Here is a 20,250-nt window from a genome sequence, read left to right on the forward strand (position 1 = left end):
GACAGCTAAAAAAAAAAAAAGGCTTTGTTGAGCATCTGTGTCTGGCAGAGTTGGCTAATAAAATAGGACTTTTTTTATGTCAATGAGTGTAGTGGCAGAAGCCTGCACAGTGACCATTACTGAGTCAGAACAAACTAACTACACTGTAAGAGACAAAATTTGTATTATTTTTACTGTATTAGGCTGCACTGTGTCATTTTCTAACATTTTTGGTTAGTGGTGTGCCGCGGGATTTTTTTAATGAACAAAGTGTGCCGTGGCTCAAAAAAGGTTGAAAAACACTGGCATAGCTCTTGAGGTTAACCGGGGTTGCCATAGGCTAGCTCCCAATAGTGGGAGGGACCTGGCACTGCTCGTGTACAGGTTCCGCCCACCCCTGGCTACGAAGAATTCAAGGAAGAAAACACCCCCAGAGCAGAGAATGGGAGACCTGATTTACAACTATGGTGCTGACCGCTTCGGAACTACAGACAAGAAGAAAACATCAACCACCCTGATGAAGTTCAGGAGACAGGAGGAGATTGAACGGCTTATCAAGGAGAGGAGACAGCTGAAAAAACAATGAAGGGTCCAGAGGAGGAGAAGGAGGGAATTAACCTGCTGCAAGCAGAAATCAATAACCGACTGTCATCGTTGAGGAGAGCTGAGAACTTGAGAAGGAGGTTGTAATGGTAAATTTGAATATTCCTTTGTTTTAATCACTTGTGACATCCCTACCCCCTGCTTTCCCTCCAAGGTATCAGATCCTTTTTTGTTTGTCACCCATTTGTGTATTCTAATGTCTAGACCTTGTAATTGCATTTCAAGTTCCAGAGACATCCAACCTCTCATTTCCTCATGATATACTCAAACCCTTTTGTATTTTAAAGTGCATTGATTAGACCTCTTAATCACACCCCAGGATGTCGGTGCCAATACCTGAAAAGATATCCTGAGTAGGGGGCTGACCCCTGCAGCAGACAAAGGGGTGTGGAATGTACCTGAGGGGGAGTTCCTCAAGTATAAATGTTTAGGTCTCCCCATTATCTTTGTCTTTTCATCAACATCACCCACTCGGGTCGAATGGACCTTCCCTTGCAAGGAAATAAAATCATGATGGCCGGCCAAGTCTCTATTTCATTTTTCACCAGCAACAGCAACAGAAAATTTCCACGACAAGGGGTAAAACGAAGGAGCAGGGAAGATCAAACTTCTTCAAGGACCCCCTCAAGTTTGTAAAAATTCTTTTCACAAAGAACAAAAGTGGCAAACTCAAAACAGCGATGGAAGATCTCAAAGCTTACCTCAATACCACACGGACAGCCAGCGGTCTAGTCAGACAACTCTTCCACTCGATATGCCACCAATACATCCCCCTGAACATCAGCTGGACATCAGCCCTCCCAAGTGGAAGTGGAGAGGATTGTACATTGGGCAAGAGCTGCATCCTCTCCTGGGCCCAATGGAGTCCTGTACCGGCTTTATAAGAACGCACCAGAGGTACTACACTTTCTCTGGAGGTTGATGAAGGTGGTTTGGCAGAAACAAGCTATCCCAACTGCGTGGTGGAGCGCAGGAGGCATCCTAATCCCCAAGGAAAAGGACTCTGCGGATATCAGCCAGTTTCGCCAAATCAGCCTCTTCAATGGCAAAGACAAAATCTTCTTCAGCGTAGTGGCTCATAGGCTGACTGTCTACCTGGACAGGAACCACTACATCAATACCTCAGTGCAGAAGGCAGGCATTCCAGGCTTCTCAGGTTGCTTGGAGCACACAAACATGAGGCACCAAATCCAAGCCGCCAGAAAGGATGGAAAAGATCTCAATGTTGTGTTCTTGGACCTCGCCAATGCCTTTGGATCCGTTCCTCACGGTCTCCTCTGGGCAGCATTTCACTTTTACAGCGTCTCAGAAGCAATCACCAGCCTCATCAAATCCTACTTCCAAGACGTGCAGCTATATGGCTTACAACAGACGAGTACACCACAGCATGGCAACGGCTGGAAAGAGGGCTAATGGCAATGCACCATCTCGCCTCTGGCCTTCACGATGGCAGTGTAGGTCATCATTTGAGCCTTCCGGTGGGTAGTAGGTGAGCTCAAGCTCAAAACTGATCTTCGTCTCCCTCCGATCAGAGCGTATATGGATGATATGACCATACTCACCACAACCAAGGCACACGGTTGCTGAACAAGCTGCAGGAGAACATCCAGTGGGCCCGGATGGAAATAAAGTCGAGCAAGTCCAGGAGCATTTCAGTTGTCAAGGGAAAGCTGTCAGACACATGTTTTACGTTGACAAAGAGCCTAAACCAACAATGCCAGAGAAGCCAGTAAAGAGTCTTGGACGTTGGTAATTGGTATGATGCCACCCTCAAGGACACAGAGCAAGTGGACCAGCTTAGGCAGGAAACAATAAGTGGCCTTGAGCGTATCAACAAGACCATGCTCCCAGGTAGGATGAAGGGCTACTACCCAGGCTGATGTGGCCTCTGACCATCTACGAGGTCCCAATCTCAGCGGTCGAAAAGCTAGAGAGGTTGATTAGCTCATTCTCCAAAAGTGGCTGGGACTCCCAAGATCATCGGGCTGTATCGAAGAGGCATACTCAAGCTTCCTGTGTCCAGTCTCGCAGAGGAGTTCAAGTGCTCCAAAGTAAGGTTGGAATGACACTTAGGGAATCCCGTGACCCTTGCGTAGCCCTAACAGCTCCTACTCTTGCGACTGGAAGGAAATGGACCCCAGCTAAGGCAAAGTCAGATCTCAGTGCACATTGTTGGCCTTGTGCAACAGGGGAGGGGAGGCCTTAATTGACCTTGGACAGAGCAGACCATCCTGGCACAAGGCAGCTCCAGCTCAATGCCGTGCTCTGGTTGTTGAGGAGGTGTGGTGACAAGAGCAGGCATCAAGATAATAATAATGGATTACATTACATTTATACAGCGCTTTTCTATACCCGATACCCAAAGCGCATACAGTAACCATTATTCATTCATACACATTTACACCGGTGGTGGTAAACTACTGGGGCAGACTGGCGAAAGCGTGGCTGCCATTTCGCACCAAACGGCCCCTCCACCACCATGATCATTCATACACATGAAGTTGGGTACACGAGGCAAGTTGGGTAAGGTGTCTTGCCCTAGGACACAACGGCAGAGACTGGGAGAGAGCTGGGGGATTTGAACCACCAACCCTCTGGTTATTGGACGACCCGCTCTACCCCCTGAGCCACTGCCGCCCCACAAAGATGTGCAAACATCTAAACAAGGTGTATGAGTGTGTATGAGATGGGAGGGAGTTGAGGAGGAAATTCTCCTGGAGGGAGCTGCTGGGCACGGAAGCATTTCACACCAGTTTCATCTTATGAGCCACGTATGATGTCCTTCCTTCCCCCTCTAACCTAAACCAGTGGTACAGAGAAGACCCCACCTGCCCCCTCTGTCCATCCCTTGCAAACCTTAAGCATATTTTGGTTGGCTGCAAAAAAAAAGCCTGTCACAGGGCCGATACACCTGGCGGCATAACCACGTCATAAAGTGCCTAGCAACTGCTCTGGAGACTAGGTGGACAAAAATCAATGCCATGCCTCCCCCATCATACCAGCCTGCATCTGCTGGAGTGTTCGCCCGAGAAGGTGCAGCCACAGCCTCTACAAGATCAAGCATCTGCCAGCTTGGAGGTGAACGAGACTGGAAATTGGTCGCAGATCTAAATCAAAGGTTCTGCTTCCCATTTGAGATTGTCACAACAAACCACAGACTAGATCTCGTCCTCTGGTCCTCCTAAGTACACAGAACTGGTAGCCGATGCGGAACGGCTCGGCTGCCCTGTGGAAGTCGGCTGCAGAGGCTTCGTGGGCAAGTCAACCATCAGGCTACTTAAGGACCTTGGGATTCGAGGCCAAGCCCGAGGCCAAGCCCGAGGCCAAGCCCAATGCCAGACCATCAAAGCCCTCTCAGGAGCAGCAGAGCATGGAATCCGATGGCTGTGGGCGAAGAGGCCATAAGTAACACCAGTGGCCTAGAAGCGTTGAAAGCAGAGGGGGCCACACCTGGGACATCGTTCGTCACCACTCAAACCTCAGGATGACAAGCTTAATCTAGGGATAGTTTCATCTAGTCCTAAAACAGAACTCATCTGTGTGGGTTGTTAACTTCAAGATGTTACCGTGATTTCTTTTTCAGTTTTTTCAGGTTTGATTTGGGATAGGTGTAGTAAAGTCTTAAAAATAAACCCCACAGGATGTTTTTTCATCCTTGTACCAGAATCTTAAAGTAGACACTTTAAAGATTAAGAAAAATCTCAAAATGTTTTCATTCAGTGCACAGGATTTTGGTATAGGGGAAAATATACATGCGATTTTAGAATTTTCAGCAAATTTTTGATATTTTTGTCCCAAAATCAAGTCAGGATGTGTTAAAAACTTAATAATAACTATTCTATTGAATTCCTTGGCCCCAAATTGTGTAGAAAATGTGTTGATTTGTCTCTGTGAGTTGTTTACTTCAAGAGATATGCTGATTTCTTTTTCAGTGTTTTCAGGTTCGATTTGGGATAGGTGCAGTAAAGGGTTAAAAATAAACACCATGGGACATTTTTTCATCCTGGTACCTGTCAGAGTCTTAAAGTAGACACTTTAAAGATTAAGAAAAATCTCAAAATGTTTTCATTCAATGCACAGGATTTTGGTATAGGGGAAAATATACATACGATTTTAGAATTTTCAGCTAATTTTTGATATTTTTGTCCCAAAATCAAGTCAGGATGTGTTAAAAACTTAAAAATAACTATTCTATTGAATTCCTTGGCCCCAAATTGTGTAGAAAAATGTGTTAATTTGTCCCTGTGAGTTGTTTACTTAAATAGCTATGCCAATTTCATTTTCAGTTTTTTCAGCCTCGAATTTGGGATAGGTGTAGTAAAGGGTTAAAAATAAACACCATGGGACATTTTTTCATCCTGGTACCTGTCAGAGTCTTAAAGTAGACACTTTAAAGATTAAGAAAAATCTCAAAATGTTTTCATTCAGTGCACAGGATTTTGGTATAGGGGAAAATATACATACGATTTTAGAATTTTCAGCTAATTTTTTATATTTTTGTCCCAAAATCAAGTCAGGATGTGTTAAAAACTTAAAAATAACTATTCTATTGAATTCCTTGGCCCCAAATTGTGTAGAAAAATGTGTTAATTTGTCTCTGTGAGTTGTTTACTTAAAGAGCTATGCCAATTTCATTTTCAGTTTTTTCAGCTTCGAATTTGGGATAGGGGCAGTAAAGGGTTAAAAATAAACACCATGGGACATTTTTTCATCCTGTTACCTGTCAGAATCTTAAAATAGACACTTTAAAGATTAAGAAAAAACAGGTGGGGAAAAAAAATCCACTATGTGCTCGTGGACCCCTGTTTCCATCTAGACTAATACCTTTTGCTAATGTTTACATGTGAATGGACCCCGTTGGATTTTATACTTATTTGCTGCTTTAATGTTTACAACTCTATTACTTTGGATATAAGATTATGGACATTATTAAATTTAGATTTTAAAAACTCTTCTTACTTTAAATTAAAATCCTCACTTTTCAAAAAATAAACTGCAAAAGTTAAAATATTGGTGAATCTATTAGGAGAGTTTCACTTCCGTGTGAAGGAATTTGTGTGAAGCCTCTTCATAAAAAAGTAAATGAGTCATAACATTACTGATATCAAGATTTAACTTTGTTGATTAATCTGGACCTGTAGTTCAAACTAATAATTTACTACATCTGTTTTATTCTAAAAGTGTATTCATTTTCTGTAGAAGGTCGGAGGTGTGTCTTCTTCTGGGTTGACACTGCTTTCATTGTTCATCACTGGAATATCTTTATGGCAAACCTCCAAACACTTGTCAAAACAGTATACTCAAATCAAACACCCTAAAGTCCATGGTTTGTCATTTGTTTGTCTCCACTCACTGTAATGTAATCTGTTGAAGGACTAGAGCATTATATATTATTTTTAGGCCATAGCTTCATCTTTTAGATAACTGAATGACCAAGGATTGACAAAAAGATTACAGTACTGTCATCATCAACAGCATCTTCATCAGCTGGACCACAGGCGAAATGGGGAGAGCTGCCACCTACAGGCCGAGCTGAGCAGCTGCAGCAGCAGACAAGACACAAGACAACCGTTGTGTTTTACATGCCAAGATGCACAGGAAGTTAATTTCAGGTTTGCTGAAAGACATGCAGTCAAAATGACAAACATGACCACCTCACCTATATGATCTGAATATCACTAACAAAGGAAGGTGGAGATCACATCATGTCACGGTACTGGTACTTCTTTGTTAAACAGCATATGTGATGGAGAGGAAGTGAATGTGTTTCACAAAACACAACTCATTCACCTCAGGAGTTATCCTCATACTAATCTGTGAAATTCAAATGTTAGAACGAGGGATAAATTTAGCAAGTGCGTGAGCTTGAAACTGAAAAGCTCCTAAAAGGGAATATTGAATAAGGTTTAGGCTGGATTAGTCTCGTCATCGAATAAAACTCAGGGGCAAACTCATTTGCAAAATACGCTATTGAATTTCATACATGAAATGTATGAAATTTATATGTGAAACCTATTACATACACTGTGCAAATATGGTTCATTAGACAGGCCTGTGTCTCCAACTGTTGAGAGAAATTTCAGGTCACAGTGAGAATAATTACTCACAAAGTGGAGATAATAATAAAAAGTCATTTATAAGATTGCATGAACAACATAGTAAAATTGTATAAACAACTTTGAACAAAGCCATTTTTGAACAACACAGTTATCATTATGAAATTATATCCAACATTCAACATAATTTCCGACCTGAAAAAATAGCAGGCTAGAAATCTGAAAAAGTTGGTTCTCAAGGGAACCAAAAAATAGTTGGTTCTTCCCTGCGAACCCTGACATCATCAGTGGACGTGTCGTATATAAGCTGTGAAGACGAGCAGGAGGGAGGAGAAGGCAGCGACTGACAGCCTGAAGAAGAAGAATTTGTCGTGGTCTGCTAATGAATTGAATGAATTTCCTTTTTGGTTGCCTCAGTGATCTTTGACTCAGCATAATGCAGAGTGAGTTTGTGCAGTCCTGCCTCCCTCAAGTCAAGTTCATGTAACATGAAGGCTTGTGAGTGAGTGTGCTGACAGGACACCATGTACGATCTGAGTGCTGCACCTGTTCAACAGGAAAACCTTCTACCCTCCTACAGTAAAACAATTGCGAACACTTGCTTTTCTTACTATAATTAAGAGGGTTAATCCTCCAGTCAGTGCCCCTGACCAAAGGCACTGGCTCATAATCTGGAGTTGGTCCCCGGGCGCTGCACCGCGGCTGCCCACTGCTCCTCAGGGATGGGTTAAATGCAGAGAAAGAATTTCACTGTACTAGCTGTATATGTGACTAATAAAGTACCTTTACCCTTTATAGACAACAATGGTGAACCGTTGCTTTTATACAAATTAACCAACCCACTCCAGATATGTTGTAGACAAAAACAGAAACTGAAAATCTGCTCCCATTTCATCTAACAAGTGATGAATGATTGATTAATGAAACTCTAATCTAGAATTGTTTTAATTCCTTGATGACTTCTGTCACACATACTGTACAGTCTATGCTGATGGTGAAGATTTGAGACCAAAAACGTTTTCTACTATTGGGCAAAGTGGCATTTTACTGTTGGGAGTTTTTACAGCCCATCCCAGAATGATGTTTTCCTTCACTGATAAGCAGCAGCAGTTTCAGGGAAAAGGAAAGAGAATGATAACTCCCATTAAAGGCTGATAATACTGTAGGTATATCTGATTGCTTTATGAAATACCTGCAGTTTCAAAGACCTATTTCACATATTACACCTCAGGACAGCGATCAGTCAAACTACATGAATAGAGGGTGTGGAGGTATTGATGACAAGCTATGCTATGATGACAACATAATTATAGTCACATTAACAACCTAGACGCATGCATTCAGAACATACTGTACCTACGTCATTCCAGACCAGGTCAGCATGTCTACGCTTCAGACTCATAACAAAGGCCTCAACGGGGATCATCTGATGTGGTGTCATCCATATTCATCAGGTGTGCAAATATAGTAAAGCCAGCTGATTAAAACAGTATAAGGCACATTTGTGGTTGTGATAATTCAGTACTGGCTTTAAAGGAATCCCCGTTTAGAGCGGTGTAAGTGCACAAAATCTACAACATCCTGTGGGAACACTTTTTTTTTCTTTTATTAACTAAAGATAGATGAAATAGATCAAGCTTGTGCTACCTGCACATGTAATCATGTGAGTTTTTACAACTGCTAACACACATTTATACAGAAAACAATTCACGCAAGTCCTGATTCCCATAAGGATGCTTCTTTGTTGTGTTTGTTACGTAACCATAACTTTTTGGCGTGTTTGTTTTGTAACCACAACAAACCTTAGGGCATTAATTGATTAGAACAATGAGAAAATATCTTTTGACTTTAATTTCATTACAGTAAGGATGTCTAGTTTAGCTTCACTTTTCAGCCCTGGCAACTTTTACACAGTTAGTGTGTAATTTACTGAATTAGCCTACCTGTTTGTTTGTTTTCCAAAACATTTAAACATGTGTCACTAGTAGACTGATGCTTTGTAAAGAAATGAGAAAGTGACTGTTTTATGGACTGATGTGTTATGGACTGGATGCTGATTGGGACTTGAACTCATTCATTGAGGAAGTATGGGGACTGTTGAGACTGTGGGGGGTGGTGTGTACTCTTCTTTGTTCACAGCTGATATGGATGAGCCTAAAGATTAGGACTGGTTGCTGATTGGTCGGCCGCAGGACATGCTTTCCAGGGGACCATGCATTGAAATTCTAATAAAGCTGTTATATTTTTGTACCTGACCTCGCCTACTGTCTGTGTGATTTGGGGATCTAAGAACCTGATCTTGTGAGTGTCCATGGAAGTTAGAGCTTCGCGACACATGTGCAAAACTGATCTATAATAAACTTAGGATTTCTGGTGGTGGTTGAGTTTGTGAATTTTTTATTTTTTTTTTCCTGAAGGTTTGAGTGTTTTGAAAAATCATCTTTGAGAAATGTGTAAAAAAAAAAAAGGTAGTATGGATCTAAGAAAGATAACTAATTGATAAAATTGTTGTTTTAAGAGACAGGATCACAAACATTTGGATCAGTTTATACATTCTACTAACCCATCCATGGCATTTGCAGAATGATAACAACAAAGCCTCACGTTACTGAAATGACTTTACATTTTAATTGTTATTTGCCAAGTAAATATAGAGCAGCTGCATAGATGTTTCCAAAGTGTCACAGCAACATTCTCCATGTATGTACAGTGTGTATGGTTGTGAGAACCAGCAATGTTAAGCTGCTTGAACCAGTCAGTCCAGTTATTTCACCACCTTCCTGTCCCAGCCTTATATGGGATGCTCTCTACCCACCCTGTGAATTTCACAAATGATGGACATGCTAACGGTGGACATGCTGCAAGCCCTGTGAACTTACGTAGAAACAAGGAATCACTCTCCACTCAGAGTGGGATCAACACAAAGAGAAATGCATTTAGTTCAACTTCTAATGCTCTGTAGCTGTGAGGCTGAAGTTGTGTTATGTGCTGAACTATGTGCTCCACATTTTCACCAAGCATTCACACCACTCCATCCTGATGGCTGAGAAGAGGGCTGTTTTGTGCATTGCTTATGTTTTTGCTTAATTCTAAATGACTAACAAAAATATGTGTTGGGATTTTGTGCTGTAATACAAGAAAAAGACAAGACTGTGTTTTCAGCTGAAGTCTGGTCCCCAGCAAACTAAAGAAAATATGAATCAGTCTGTTTTCATCTGATGAGTAAATATTCAGCTTTAATTTGGCCCACCCTCCCCCACCCCTTCTGTTTCTACAGTAGCCACTTTCTTGCAGTTTACAAACCCTTTTCTCAAATAGTGAGATGGAAGGAGGAACCTGAAAGGTGAGCACATTTTTTAACCTGTGCAATAATTGACCTTCCATAGGAGAGCAATCAAAGTACAGAGATGATCTCCTTCTAAATCCAGGAGATGATTCATCAGTAAGCACAATATAGTTCACATCTGACAAAAGAGCATCAGAGATCTTTGGGGTTGTTTGGAATGGCTCTTGTCACACCCAAGGCAGAAGGGTTTCTGCGATGACTCACTATCTGTCATGATCTCTGCATGGCCATTCTTATATGGTTCATGTCACTGAGTGTCAGAGTGACATCTATCAATACAGTTCTTCTAAAAGAAAAAAAAAAAGTTGATGACAGAAGTGATCTTATCACAGTGTGAGGAAAAGGAAGTGGGAATGGCTTTATTTCTTACCAAGAAGTTGCTGGTGAGTAACACCCAATTCACCTTGAGAGGCATTGTCACCCATGAGAGGATTTATTGTGTTTATGCTCAAAGACAAGGAAACGTGCAGTGAATAATTAGTCCACAGTGAGCTGCTGATGGGAAGGGATGCCAATACAAGCTCCCTATCTATCAGTTTTATGAATATAACAGCTACTGTGTAAGTGTGCGTACGTGTCTGTCTGACATTTACTGTATCCAGGAACCCTCTGTAATTGCCAGTTCCATTACACACACACACACACACAAAAGACACTCTACACTGCCATTGTTACCTTCAGGAAAAGAAACACAACTCCACTTTTTGTAGAGATGCAACTGCAACTCAAGCGCAAATTATGAGGCTGCTCAGATAATGTGCATAAGCATATAATAATAATCATAAAATACAAAATAGAATATAACAGAATAGTTACAGTTCTTGGTTGTCACGATTGTAATAGTTATGAAAGAAGCAAGAAGCTCTGGGGTCTGACACTTATTTTGGTTATGTGTTAAAGAGTTAATTCATGTGTAATCGTGAGTTAGTGTGGCCTCCCTGAAGAAAATCCCAGCCTCACTTACAATAGGAAGTCTATTTATAGCACAACACCAAAACTACAGCGTTTAGTCATGGCTGGATAAGATGTCAAGTGTGTGTCAGGAGGATATCTCAATATCTGGGCTTAAGGTGAAGGCCTTTTGAAAAGCTGGTTTCAAAGGTTGTGGGAGGAGAATCGCCACCCCGAGCCCTTAGCTTAAAACAAATGATGTTATATTGATAAAATAACATAAAATCAAAAGTTTTCAGAGCACCCCCACTTTATAGTTTTTATGGTAGTGCTCATAGTTAAGTTACAGTGAATGGTGCAAAGGTCGAAGTGGTGACCAGGAAATAATATGAAATCCTGTTAATATGATCGAGAATAGGGCTTTTCGGGGAAGACATTGGTTAACTCAACAGTTTCCCATCAGCAATGAGTGAAGTTGAAAACTTAAAGGGATAGTTCACCCAAAATTCAAATTTCACTCATTATCTACTCACCCTCATGTCGACTGAGGGCTGGGAGAATTTTCAGAGTCCTCCGTGCCTTCTCGGAGTTATGGGGGGGTCCGCGCAGCAGTATTTGTCCATATAATGGTTGTGAATGGTGCTCACTTTTCTTTGTCCAAAAAGACACACCAAAAAAACATCCAAATACCTCCATACTGCTCGTCTGTAATGTCCCTCTTGTATTGAAGCCCCGACATGAGAAATTGTTCCACCGGTCAGTGCACTGACACAGGAAGAGCAGTGAACTCAGACACTGGGAGCTTCCGCTACAAACAAGCTTCAAATATAGACTTATTTAATTTTTTTCAGAACAATTTCTCATGTCGGGGCTTCAATACAAGAGGGACATTACAGATGAGCACTATGGAGGTATTTGGATGTTTTTTGGTGTGTCCTTTTGGACGAAGAAAAGTGAGCACCATTCACAACCATTATATGGACAAATACTGATGCGCCGACCCCCCCCGACATGAGAGTGAGTAGAGTAAAAAAAATTCCTCCACACACCCAATGAACTCTGTTTGTTTTCATAGGCAGCAGCATAGATCAGTATGCTGCGGCAAAAACGAAACACCACCAACCATCTTAAAAAAACAAACACTGGAAAAAAATGTGTTTGTGCATGGGTGTGTGGTTCTGTGGCATACCTTGAACAAAAGAAGGTGCATAACAGGTGTCATAACGATTCTAGGTCAAGATATTTTATTATCATTACATAATGAGCGGTGTTATAATAACTGCCACGTAGCCTACTTTATTGCACATCTGCTTAAGACTGTTATATTAGTTTACAGTAGTAATAGTAGTTTAACAGTGGTTGAGTTCACAGTTTATACCCACAATACATGTATAAGCTCTTCAGTTACTCTGTCTTGTGTGTCAGTGATCTCTTTCATATCTCATGTCCTGTCAGCTCCAACACTATGTCTTCTCTTTGAAGCTCTGACCATTATGGAGTCATGACAGAGATTAGAGCAGCTGTAGTGTTCTGTTCAGAAACTCATGAAATTTTCTTGATGAGCAATTGCAACCATGAAGTTGCCCCGTCAGTGCTTCTTTGACAGCTGCTCTAACAGGAAGTACCCGTTCTCCTGGATTCTAAGTGGCAGACGACAAACCTCAAGTCATTCATTATTGTACATGCGTATGAATTAATTGCAGAATTGTTGTTTTAATTGAGAGTTTTAGCTATAATGATAGACTTAATGCTTCCACATGATCTTATAAAGTAAGAAAAAAGTTGGAAGCATCTTCACCAGTGCAGAAAAAAGGATGGTTATTTAGATGGTAGCCTAAATTATTTCACTTTGTCTCTAATTTAATGTTGCATGTATGATGCATTGATGCATTTTTACTAAATGTTTTTCCATTTGCTTAACTTGCAATATCTTCTTCTCTATGTTGGATATGTATGACTCAGATGTGACCTTCAACAGACAAGTGACAATGATGAATAAAATCTGGACTTTTTTCAGCTAATATTTTAGAATAGGAAATCAATCATTTCTCATGGGCGTGTTTAAAAACATAAATTCTGATATTATTCCATATTTTGACACTTCTTGAGTCATACATATACATAAGAGGAGATAATTGTGGCTTTGAAACGTAAGAACCATCTTACATAACATAGTTTTTCATCTTCTCTCTCACGCAACCCTCAGGTGTCTAAAATCTCCAGATTATGGACACAGAGAATCTATTGATGTTTGACGCTTTGGCCTCCCTCATTGCTCATTGTCATGCCATGCACAAGAACATGGTCTATGGCAGTAGTCAGAATGCCATCAGAAAGTATCACTGTTTGTCTTCTTGTATTCTAAAGTGGTTTATTTTGGTTTCCACATCATGAGAAACAAGTGTGATCAATTCTGTTTGATGGATGACACGTGTGGTTTATTTGTGTTCATGTTTTGCCACTTATTGTTACCATTATGCATCACAAGTTCATCAAAGTGACAGCTGTTTTTTATTGCACAAGAATTGTGCTTCGAGTTCTTACCTAAGAAAATGTTTTTTGGCTGTAAAACCTACACACTTTTTCACACAGCTAGGCTGGATGGTAAATCCAGGTCGACATGGCTTGCTGCATGGCTGACAGCAGTGACTGCTTTGTTATGACAAAAAGTTACACAAGCCCTGAAATTCCACATCTGGATACAGGCTGTTTGCATTTCTTTGTGCAGTTAGTGCCTTGAAGTTTTCACAGTAGCACCTACAGTAGACTTGTTTTGTAATCAAAAAGGACATGCAAATATGGGCCCCAAATGAGAAGTACTTAGATGAAAAAGAAGAAATCCTTATCTAAAAAGCAATGTGTTTCCAAAAGTGTAGAATAAATTGTTTGTAGCTGCGGTGCTAGTTCCATTTTCTGGATTTTTTTTCTTCTTTCTTTTCTATTCCACTTTCAGGGCTGTATTCTTTTATTTCATACATTTTTAGAAACATCAGAAACTGAGAATTTATTTGTCTCCAGGAGTAAAAAACCTGATGATAAGCTTCATACTGAAGTAGGTTTTAATTACCTGCCCACGCTTGTCTTTGACACATGATAAAATATTAATGAATGAAAGATAGTCAGTGCAAACTTTTATTGACCAGTTAATGTTAAACTTAGACACTCACAAGGCAATAGGTCACAATGTAGTACAAACCCATTCACCACATTAGTCAGATCTGATCACAAGGCTTTCACTTTCCTATTGAGACCGCTGACTGATAGTGTTCTTTACTGTGGTTTTACAAGGTTGAAGCCCCAAGTCCATTAACATTAAGAGAAACTAAGTAGTATTAAATATTCATTAAAAGGTGAGGTATTTCTGTAAATGTTAAAGTAAAGGAAAGGTACATTAATGTAATGATACATCCTCTCTTTCATTTTTTTTAAATCTAAAAGTACAGAACTACACAGATTTCTGTTACAAACTGGAATAAAAAGGAAAGAGGGAAACATAAAGTAGTGAACATTTAACCCCGACAACTCCAGAAAGCCATGTACATTTCCTCCTAAATGACTTCAAAGTTAGACAACATATTGTTCTACAACTGTATGACAATTTCACAAACATTTCCTTGACTTGTTCCTGCTTCACTGAAGCTACATTAGTCAAATACGCTCTCGCCAAACGTGCCATCTTCCCTTGATTGTTCAATGGAATGTAGCATACTTTTGTCTTGTCAAGGTTGATGATTCATCAGTCTTTGGTGTGACAAGAATAGAAGTAGAGGAAGCAGAAGTGCTGCATAAAACTAATTTGAGAGATAAAAAGGTATGTAGGGTTACGTGGCTACACAATATTAATAGAGAATTTCAATAAACAAGGTTATGATTAAGAATATAGTTAAGTTATGTGTTTGTAGTGTAAAGTGTCAGTCTCAGCGGGTCTGAATGGACTCGGACTGAACATGAAGCCGGGTCTTGGTGGCCAGGGCAGCCTTGCGGGTCATGGTGGTGCATCGGGTCAGGATCTCCTCGGTCTTGGGTCGTGGCGGCATCTTGGGGGCCTTGTCGCTGCTTTCGGACAAGAACGATCCAGAGCTGTCGGAGGTATTGGCGGGGCTGCGGCGGCCTATGGGGCTGGAATTACTGCTGCTGTGCCCGCTGTCGCTCACATTAAGCTTGTGCGCGGCTGAGGGGCTCCGGCGCTGCACTTCATCTTTCAAGCTCGCGGAAGACTCGCTGTCTGAAGAGAAGCCGGAGAGGCTGGAATCCACACTGGCGTTGCTGCTGCTTCGCTGGCGGCCGTCTGAGGTCGAAGGATCCCTCACCGACTGCTTCTGAGACCAGGACTCAGAGAGAACATCCAGGGACTGGGCCTTGTGGAGCCTGCTGGGCAGGATGGATGCACCTCTGGATGGACCTGCAGCATTCATATCTGGATTGTTTTCCTGGTTCACGCCCTGCGGCTCCCGGCTGGTTGTCAGGTTTAGGGTGGAACTGTGCAGCTTTCTCTGCAGGCTGAAAACACCTGCTCGTGGGTTGTTGTACGGTTGCAGATACATGGAGGGAATGTAACCGGCCTTGCCATTGAATCTGATGAGAGAATTACAAGGGGAAAAAAAATTATTTCAAACTGTAGATCATAATTCATGGTTTGTAAAGAACATGGAAGTCATTTGATATTTCGTCTTATTGCAGTGACAGGTATTTTCCCTCAGCTCTTATTTCAGTTCAGTTCAGTTCCTGAATCTCTATACAGACAATGGAATGTTTGTGATGTAAAGACAGACAAGATGAGCTAGATACCTGATGAACCACCAGCCGTCGTCAGACTTCCTCAGGACCTCCACCACAGCGCCAATGGCCACAGACACCTCGTCATCTTTCTTAGTGGAGTAGGTCTTCACGGCACAATAGAGGGCACCTAGAGGCCACAGACCACAACAACACATTCTTGAGTTACTCTTACTTGAATACATTTCCAAGACAAATATTTTTACTTTTACTCGAGTTCATTTCTAGGAAGGCTGAAAAGTACTCGTTACTTTCAGGTCTGCTCTTTTTTTTCTTTCTTTTTCTTTTTTTCTAAAATACTATTGGACACAAGCTGTGTTTGTCAAAGAAGGAAACCCTAACCCCTAAAAGCAGCACATCAATGCAGGTGGTTTCAAAGAGTTAATTCTCAGAAACAAGAGTTAAAAGCTCCTTAAATTCATTTAGAAAAAAATATAGTAATTCATTGATGTGAAAAATACTCTTACTCTTACTTTTACTTAAAGTAAATTCAAAAGCAAGTACTTTTTAACATGTCGACCGAGCTACTTTTACTTGTAACGGAGTAAATTTTGACCAGTTTTAGTTGTACTCTTACTCGAGTACTGGGGTCGAGTACTCTGTCCACCTCTGGTTGCGTGGAATAAACAGGAACTTAGATGAGTGAATCTCTCACCTGCTGTCTGGAATCCAGCATCATCACCATCTTCTTCCTCCAGTAACTCCAGATAGGGAGCAGGAAACCAAGCCAGGTGCTTTTCCTCATTCTCCACCAGCCACCAACCTGCAGAAAGAAAACAACGGTGATTGGAGTGATATAGCTCAAAGTTTATAACGGGGAAGATGAACATTTTATTTCTGGTTGTATTTTCAAGGATGTAAAAACACTGACCTGCAGGGTCTTTAATCAGAACATCCAGCTTCTCGTCCAGAGCAACCTTGAATGGACGGTTCTTGGTGTCCTTGGTCTCGTATGGGGCCACGCAGCGGTAAGTCTGGGTGACAAACGGGTGGGTGATGCTGCCGCCATGAGTACCACCCCCTCCTCCACCGCCTGATCCATCACGCATGTCCTCGGACAGCATGATCATGACGCTGTGTGAGAGGACGGTTATGAAATATGAGAACAGCCAGGACTCTCCTGATTTGTGCCACTGCTTTCCCCCATTTGAACTAAAACACCGACCTGTTCCTGGTGAAGTCTGGCTGCAGGTCCTGGTCTTTGGGAGTGAAGAAGCGTGTGACCTCTGAGCTCTGAGTTACTTTCTGGTCGCACTTCAGCAGCTCACCGCAGTAGCTCTCCAGAAACTTCATGCGTTTGACAGATTTCTTGGATCCATTCTGCTGGAGGTTGGCCTTCATGGCCTTCCCTGGAAAAGAGAAAAGAAATATTCCAAAGTGACTAAACCTGCTTTGAAACAACATTTGTTTTTTGTTTTTTTATGAATTATGGCCTAAATGTGTGCATATTTTAAACTGAAGAAATATGAATTCAGATTGATGGGATGCTATGGTGAATAAGTAGATGTAATAAATTAAATAAACCAAAAATAATCTTACCTCTGAATTTGGGGATCAGTCTGTCGTTTTTCTTCAGAGGGTTGAAGTGAGGGAAGCTCTTTTTCAGCTGCCTCTGTTTGAAAAATAAGATTATATTTCTCAGTGAGCTTAGGACTTCCATTACCAAACCTGTTCATCACAAATCTATTTGATGATGTCGATTTGACTTACATGAAATTTCTTGAAATCCCCAAAGGACCTGTAGATAATCACTTCCGTTTCATCAGACCACAATACAGAGGTCATGAACACCTGTAAAAAAATAAATAAATGAATAAATACATGTAAAAAAAAAAAAAAAAAAAAATCAATGTGTGATACCCAAACAATCAAATAATCAACTGACATAAAAGAAGCGTGTCTCATCCGTGGTCGTAACTTACCTTGAGTTTAGGTGCGTCCCTGTGGACCGATCCGATTATGCGGGCACTGATAACAAAGCGCTCTCCACTGGCCATCGTGTGCCTCTTTGTGTCAAAGCTCGCAGGAAGATTTGAGAGATTGGCCTTCAGTCGTCTGTCTGTCTGCCTGGTTTGGCTGTGACTGGAGCAGGAGTCGGCCGTAATATATATGTATGTCAGGTTCAGAGGGCGGGGAGAGGGAGGCGGCTCCAGAGCACCTGGATGAAGAGAGAGATGCAAAGCTCCGAGGGGCGTGGCCTGCAAGGAACGCGCTTAGCGGTGATGTTTTCCCTCCACCTTTTATTCTACTGAGGAAGAATGTGTAAGACTGGGGAAAAAAAACTCCAGATAACTAAGGTGGGTTATCTGTAGGCTATAGGTTATCTGCAGGCTATATTTGTATCTGGAAATGATCTGGTCTAAGACAAAAAGCAAAGGAAAAAAAGTAAAGTTTCACCCTTCAGCACACTATGCACAAATTTTGCACTATTATCAATCACCCCAGTCATCTGATAGGTCACAGGTTAACTCCTAGCTTATAGTTAAAAACAACAGGTGTCTGTGCTGCCTCTGTAATCTCTCCTCAGTCTGTCTCCTTGTTCATTTAGCTGCTGTGGTACAGTATGACCCAAAATTCTTTTGTCGTTGAAAGTTGTTTAGGCTGTACTTCAGTTTCTGTCTGCAGGGCCAAATTTGCATACATTTCTTTTACTCACTCATTTTCAATTGAATGCCTATATGCATAAACAACACAACGCAGTAATTTAAAGTGGTTGATAACAGCTTGTAACAATTTCTACCATCCTTGATGGTGAATATGCTTTATGTTTTCTGTGTTTCCTCAGCATCAGTTATTTGCACGTAAACCTGTTTTTATCCTCTCAATAATTATTTCTTTATCAGCTTCTACATTCCTATTTTCCTTGAGCACTTCCTGGCATTTCTTCCTCAGCGCTTGCAGCTAAAACATATTTGCACGTGCAATCACTTCACACCTGTCATCTAGCAGCAATATGCCTTATCAGCTCTCTGTGTGTCTCTGTGTGTGTGCTGATATCTACTGAATATTTAGGGGTGTGCATGTGTGTGTTTGGGGTGAGCAGGTGTTTCTTCAAAGTGAGGACTGCATGAGAGGGCCAGAGTCAGACCGGGTTATCCCAACTAATCATCTGATGGCTGGTGCAAGAGTCCTTGTGTGAAGCGCTGCCAGGACTTTATGGACACAAACACACCCAGTGTTACGGTGTAAAAGGTCAGGACTGTCCAGTTGTCTGTGTGACCTGGGAGAATGTCAGCACCTGAGTGTAAAGCCACATGAGGTTTTTCCCACTAAAACCATGACTCTGGGCAAACATATTCTGCCCGTGCATTAAAACGTAGTGTAAAACGTTAGTGCAATGTGTTGCATGCCACTGTGGCATGAGAATAATGTCAGCAGCAGTCTGAAAGGTACTTGCGTCCATCAGACCACATTAATATCTAATCATCTGTGCTCTAGTATCAACGTCATTGTGGGTGCAAGCCGCCAGATCTCTTTTCAAGCTGTATCTTATCACAGTTTTCCCACGTAGAAACCTGAGTTTCAAATCTCTGACACATAGACCGCATTTCAGTTTCTTTTATGTTTCAATAGGTAAAAAGAATTTCATATAAAAATAAGAATCAGCACTTTAAGAGATTAGAGATTTGTGAATGTACAGTAGTTGAACATTTTTGCAAAAAATAAAACTGCTCAAAAAAAGACACAGAAGGGGAAAAAACACGTTTATTAGAGAGCTTGTAACCTTTGGACAAACCAAACTACCAGTCTCAGCCTATTCCCGCTCCAAATTTTAACAGTTTACTGAATGTGGTATCAGTTTTCCCATCTACTGTAACTTACTCACATACACACACACCCATTTACGCACAGAGCAGTAAACCAATTGTTATCAATAAGTAAAATAATAAAATCATAAAATGTGGAATGAGAGGAGGTGTTGTGAGGTGTGTAAAACCTTGATTAAAAACAAACAAAAAACCCCCCATGAAATATAGATAGGACATAACACTAAATCACCATATGTATAAATTAAAATTAATGCATTAAATAAAATAAAAATGTAATTTACACTTTAAAAAGTTGTACAAAACAAAGTAGGTCTTGAGTTGGCTTCTAAAAATCTCTCGACCTTCCCTGCCCTTAGGTCTTTAGGGATGCCGGTCTTGTGAACATAGTAATAAAAGGAAGTCAAACAAATAAAAGAAGCTATACCATAGGTTTCCATTCTGATTTAGGGTATAATTACAAGGCTGCAACCATCTTTAGGGTTAATACGTTAAAGCAAATATGATTAATAGGTTGGACCAAGAACAAAGAAATAGATCTTAGAGTTCTGAAGCAAACAAACTTTAAAGTTGGTCGTGGTCAGCACATGTCTGACTGAGCAATTCTAGGTCAAATATGGGGCTTATTATTGTTCGACAGATTAGTGCATCAGGTTCTAAAAAGTTGTGTGTGCATTTCACATGCAGACTGAGTCCTCAGACTTGTCCTGGCTGAGCTGTAGACACTTCACTGCCATCTGTAATTTGATGTATAACATGTAAGGGAAGTACGTGGCCCTGTGTCATCAGAAAATACAGCAGTAGTAAAGCTTTGAGTCATCAGCATAGCTAT

The 20,250-nt window shown here is 41.1% G+C and overlaps 1 protein-coding gene across 1 annotated transcript; it reads right to left on the reverse strand.

Moving 5' to 3' along the window:
• Window positions 1-13,992: 13,992 nt before the first annotated feature.
• Window positions 13,993-17,715, reverse strand: noxo1b (NADPH oxidase organizer 1b). Its single transcript, XM_085761800.1, has 8 exons — window positions 17,574-17,715; window positions 17,362-17,442; window positions 17,191-17,263; window positions 16,817-17,000; window positions 16,523-16,725; window positions 16,307-16,414; window positions 15,664-15,781; window positions 13,993-15,450 (listed from the first exon to the last, which is right to left on the reverse strand). The coding sequence occupies exons 1-8, from the start codon at window positions 17,646-17,648 to the stop codon at window positions 14,793-14,795; spliced, it is 1,500 nt and encodes a 499-aa protein (XP_085617926.1). The 5' UTR covers window positions 17,649-17,715; the 3' UTR covers window positions 13,993-14,792.
• Between the last annotated feature and the right edge of the window lie 2,535 nt (window positions 17,716-20,250).

Source organism: Trachurus japonicus, chromosome 19, assembly GCF_045865225.1.
Source record: "Trachurus japonicus isolate A0001 chromosome 19, Traja_1.0".
Lineage (NCBI taxonomy): Eukaryota > Metazoa > Chordata > Actinopteri > Carangiformes > Carangidae > Trachurus > Trachurus japonicus.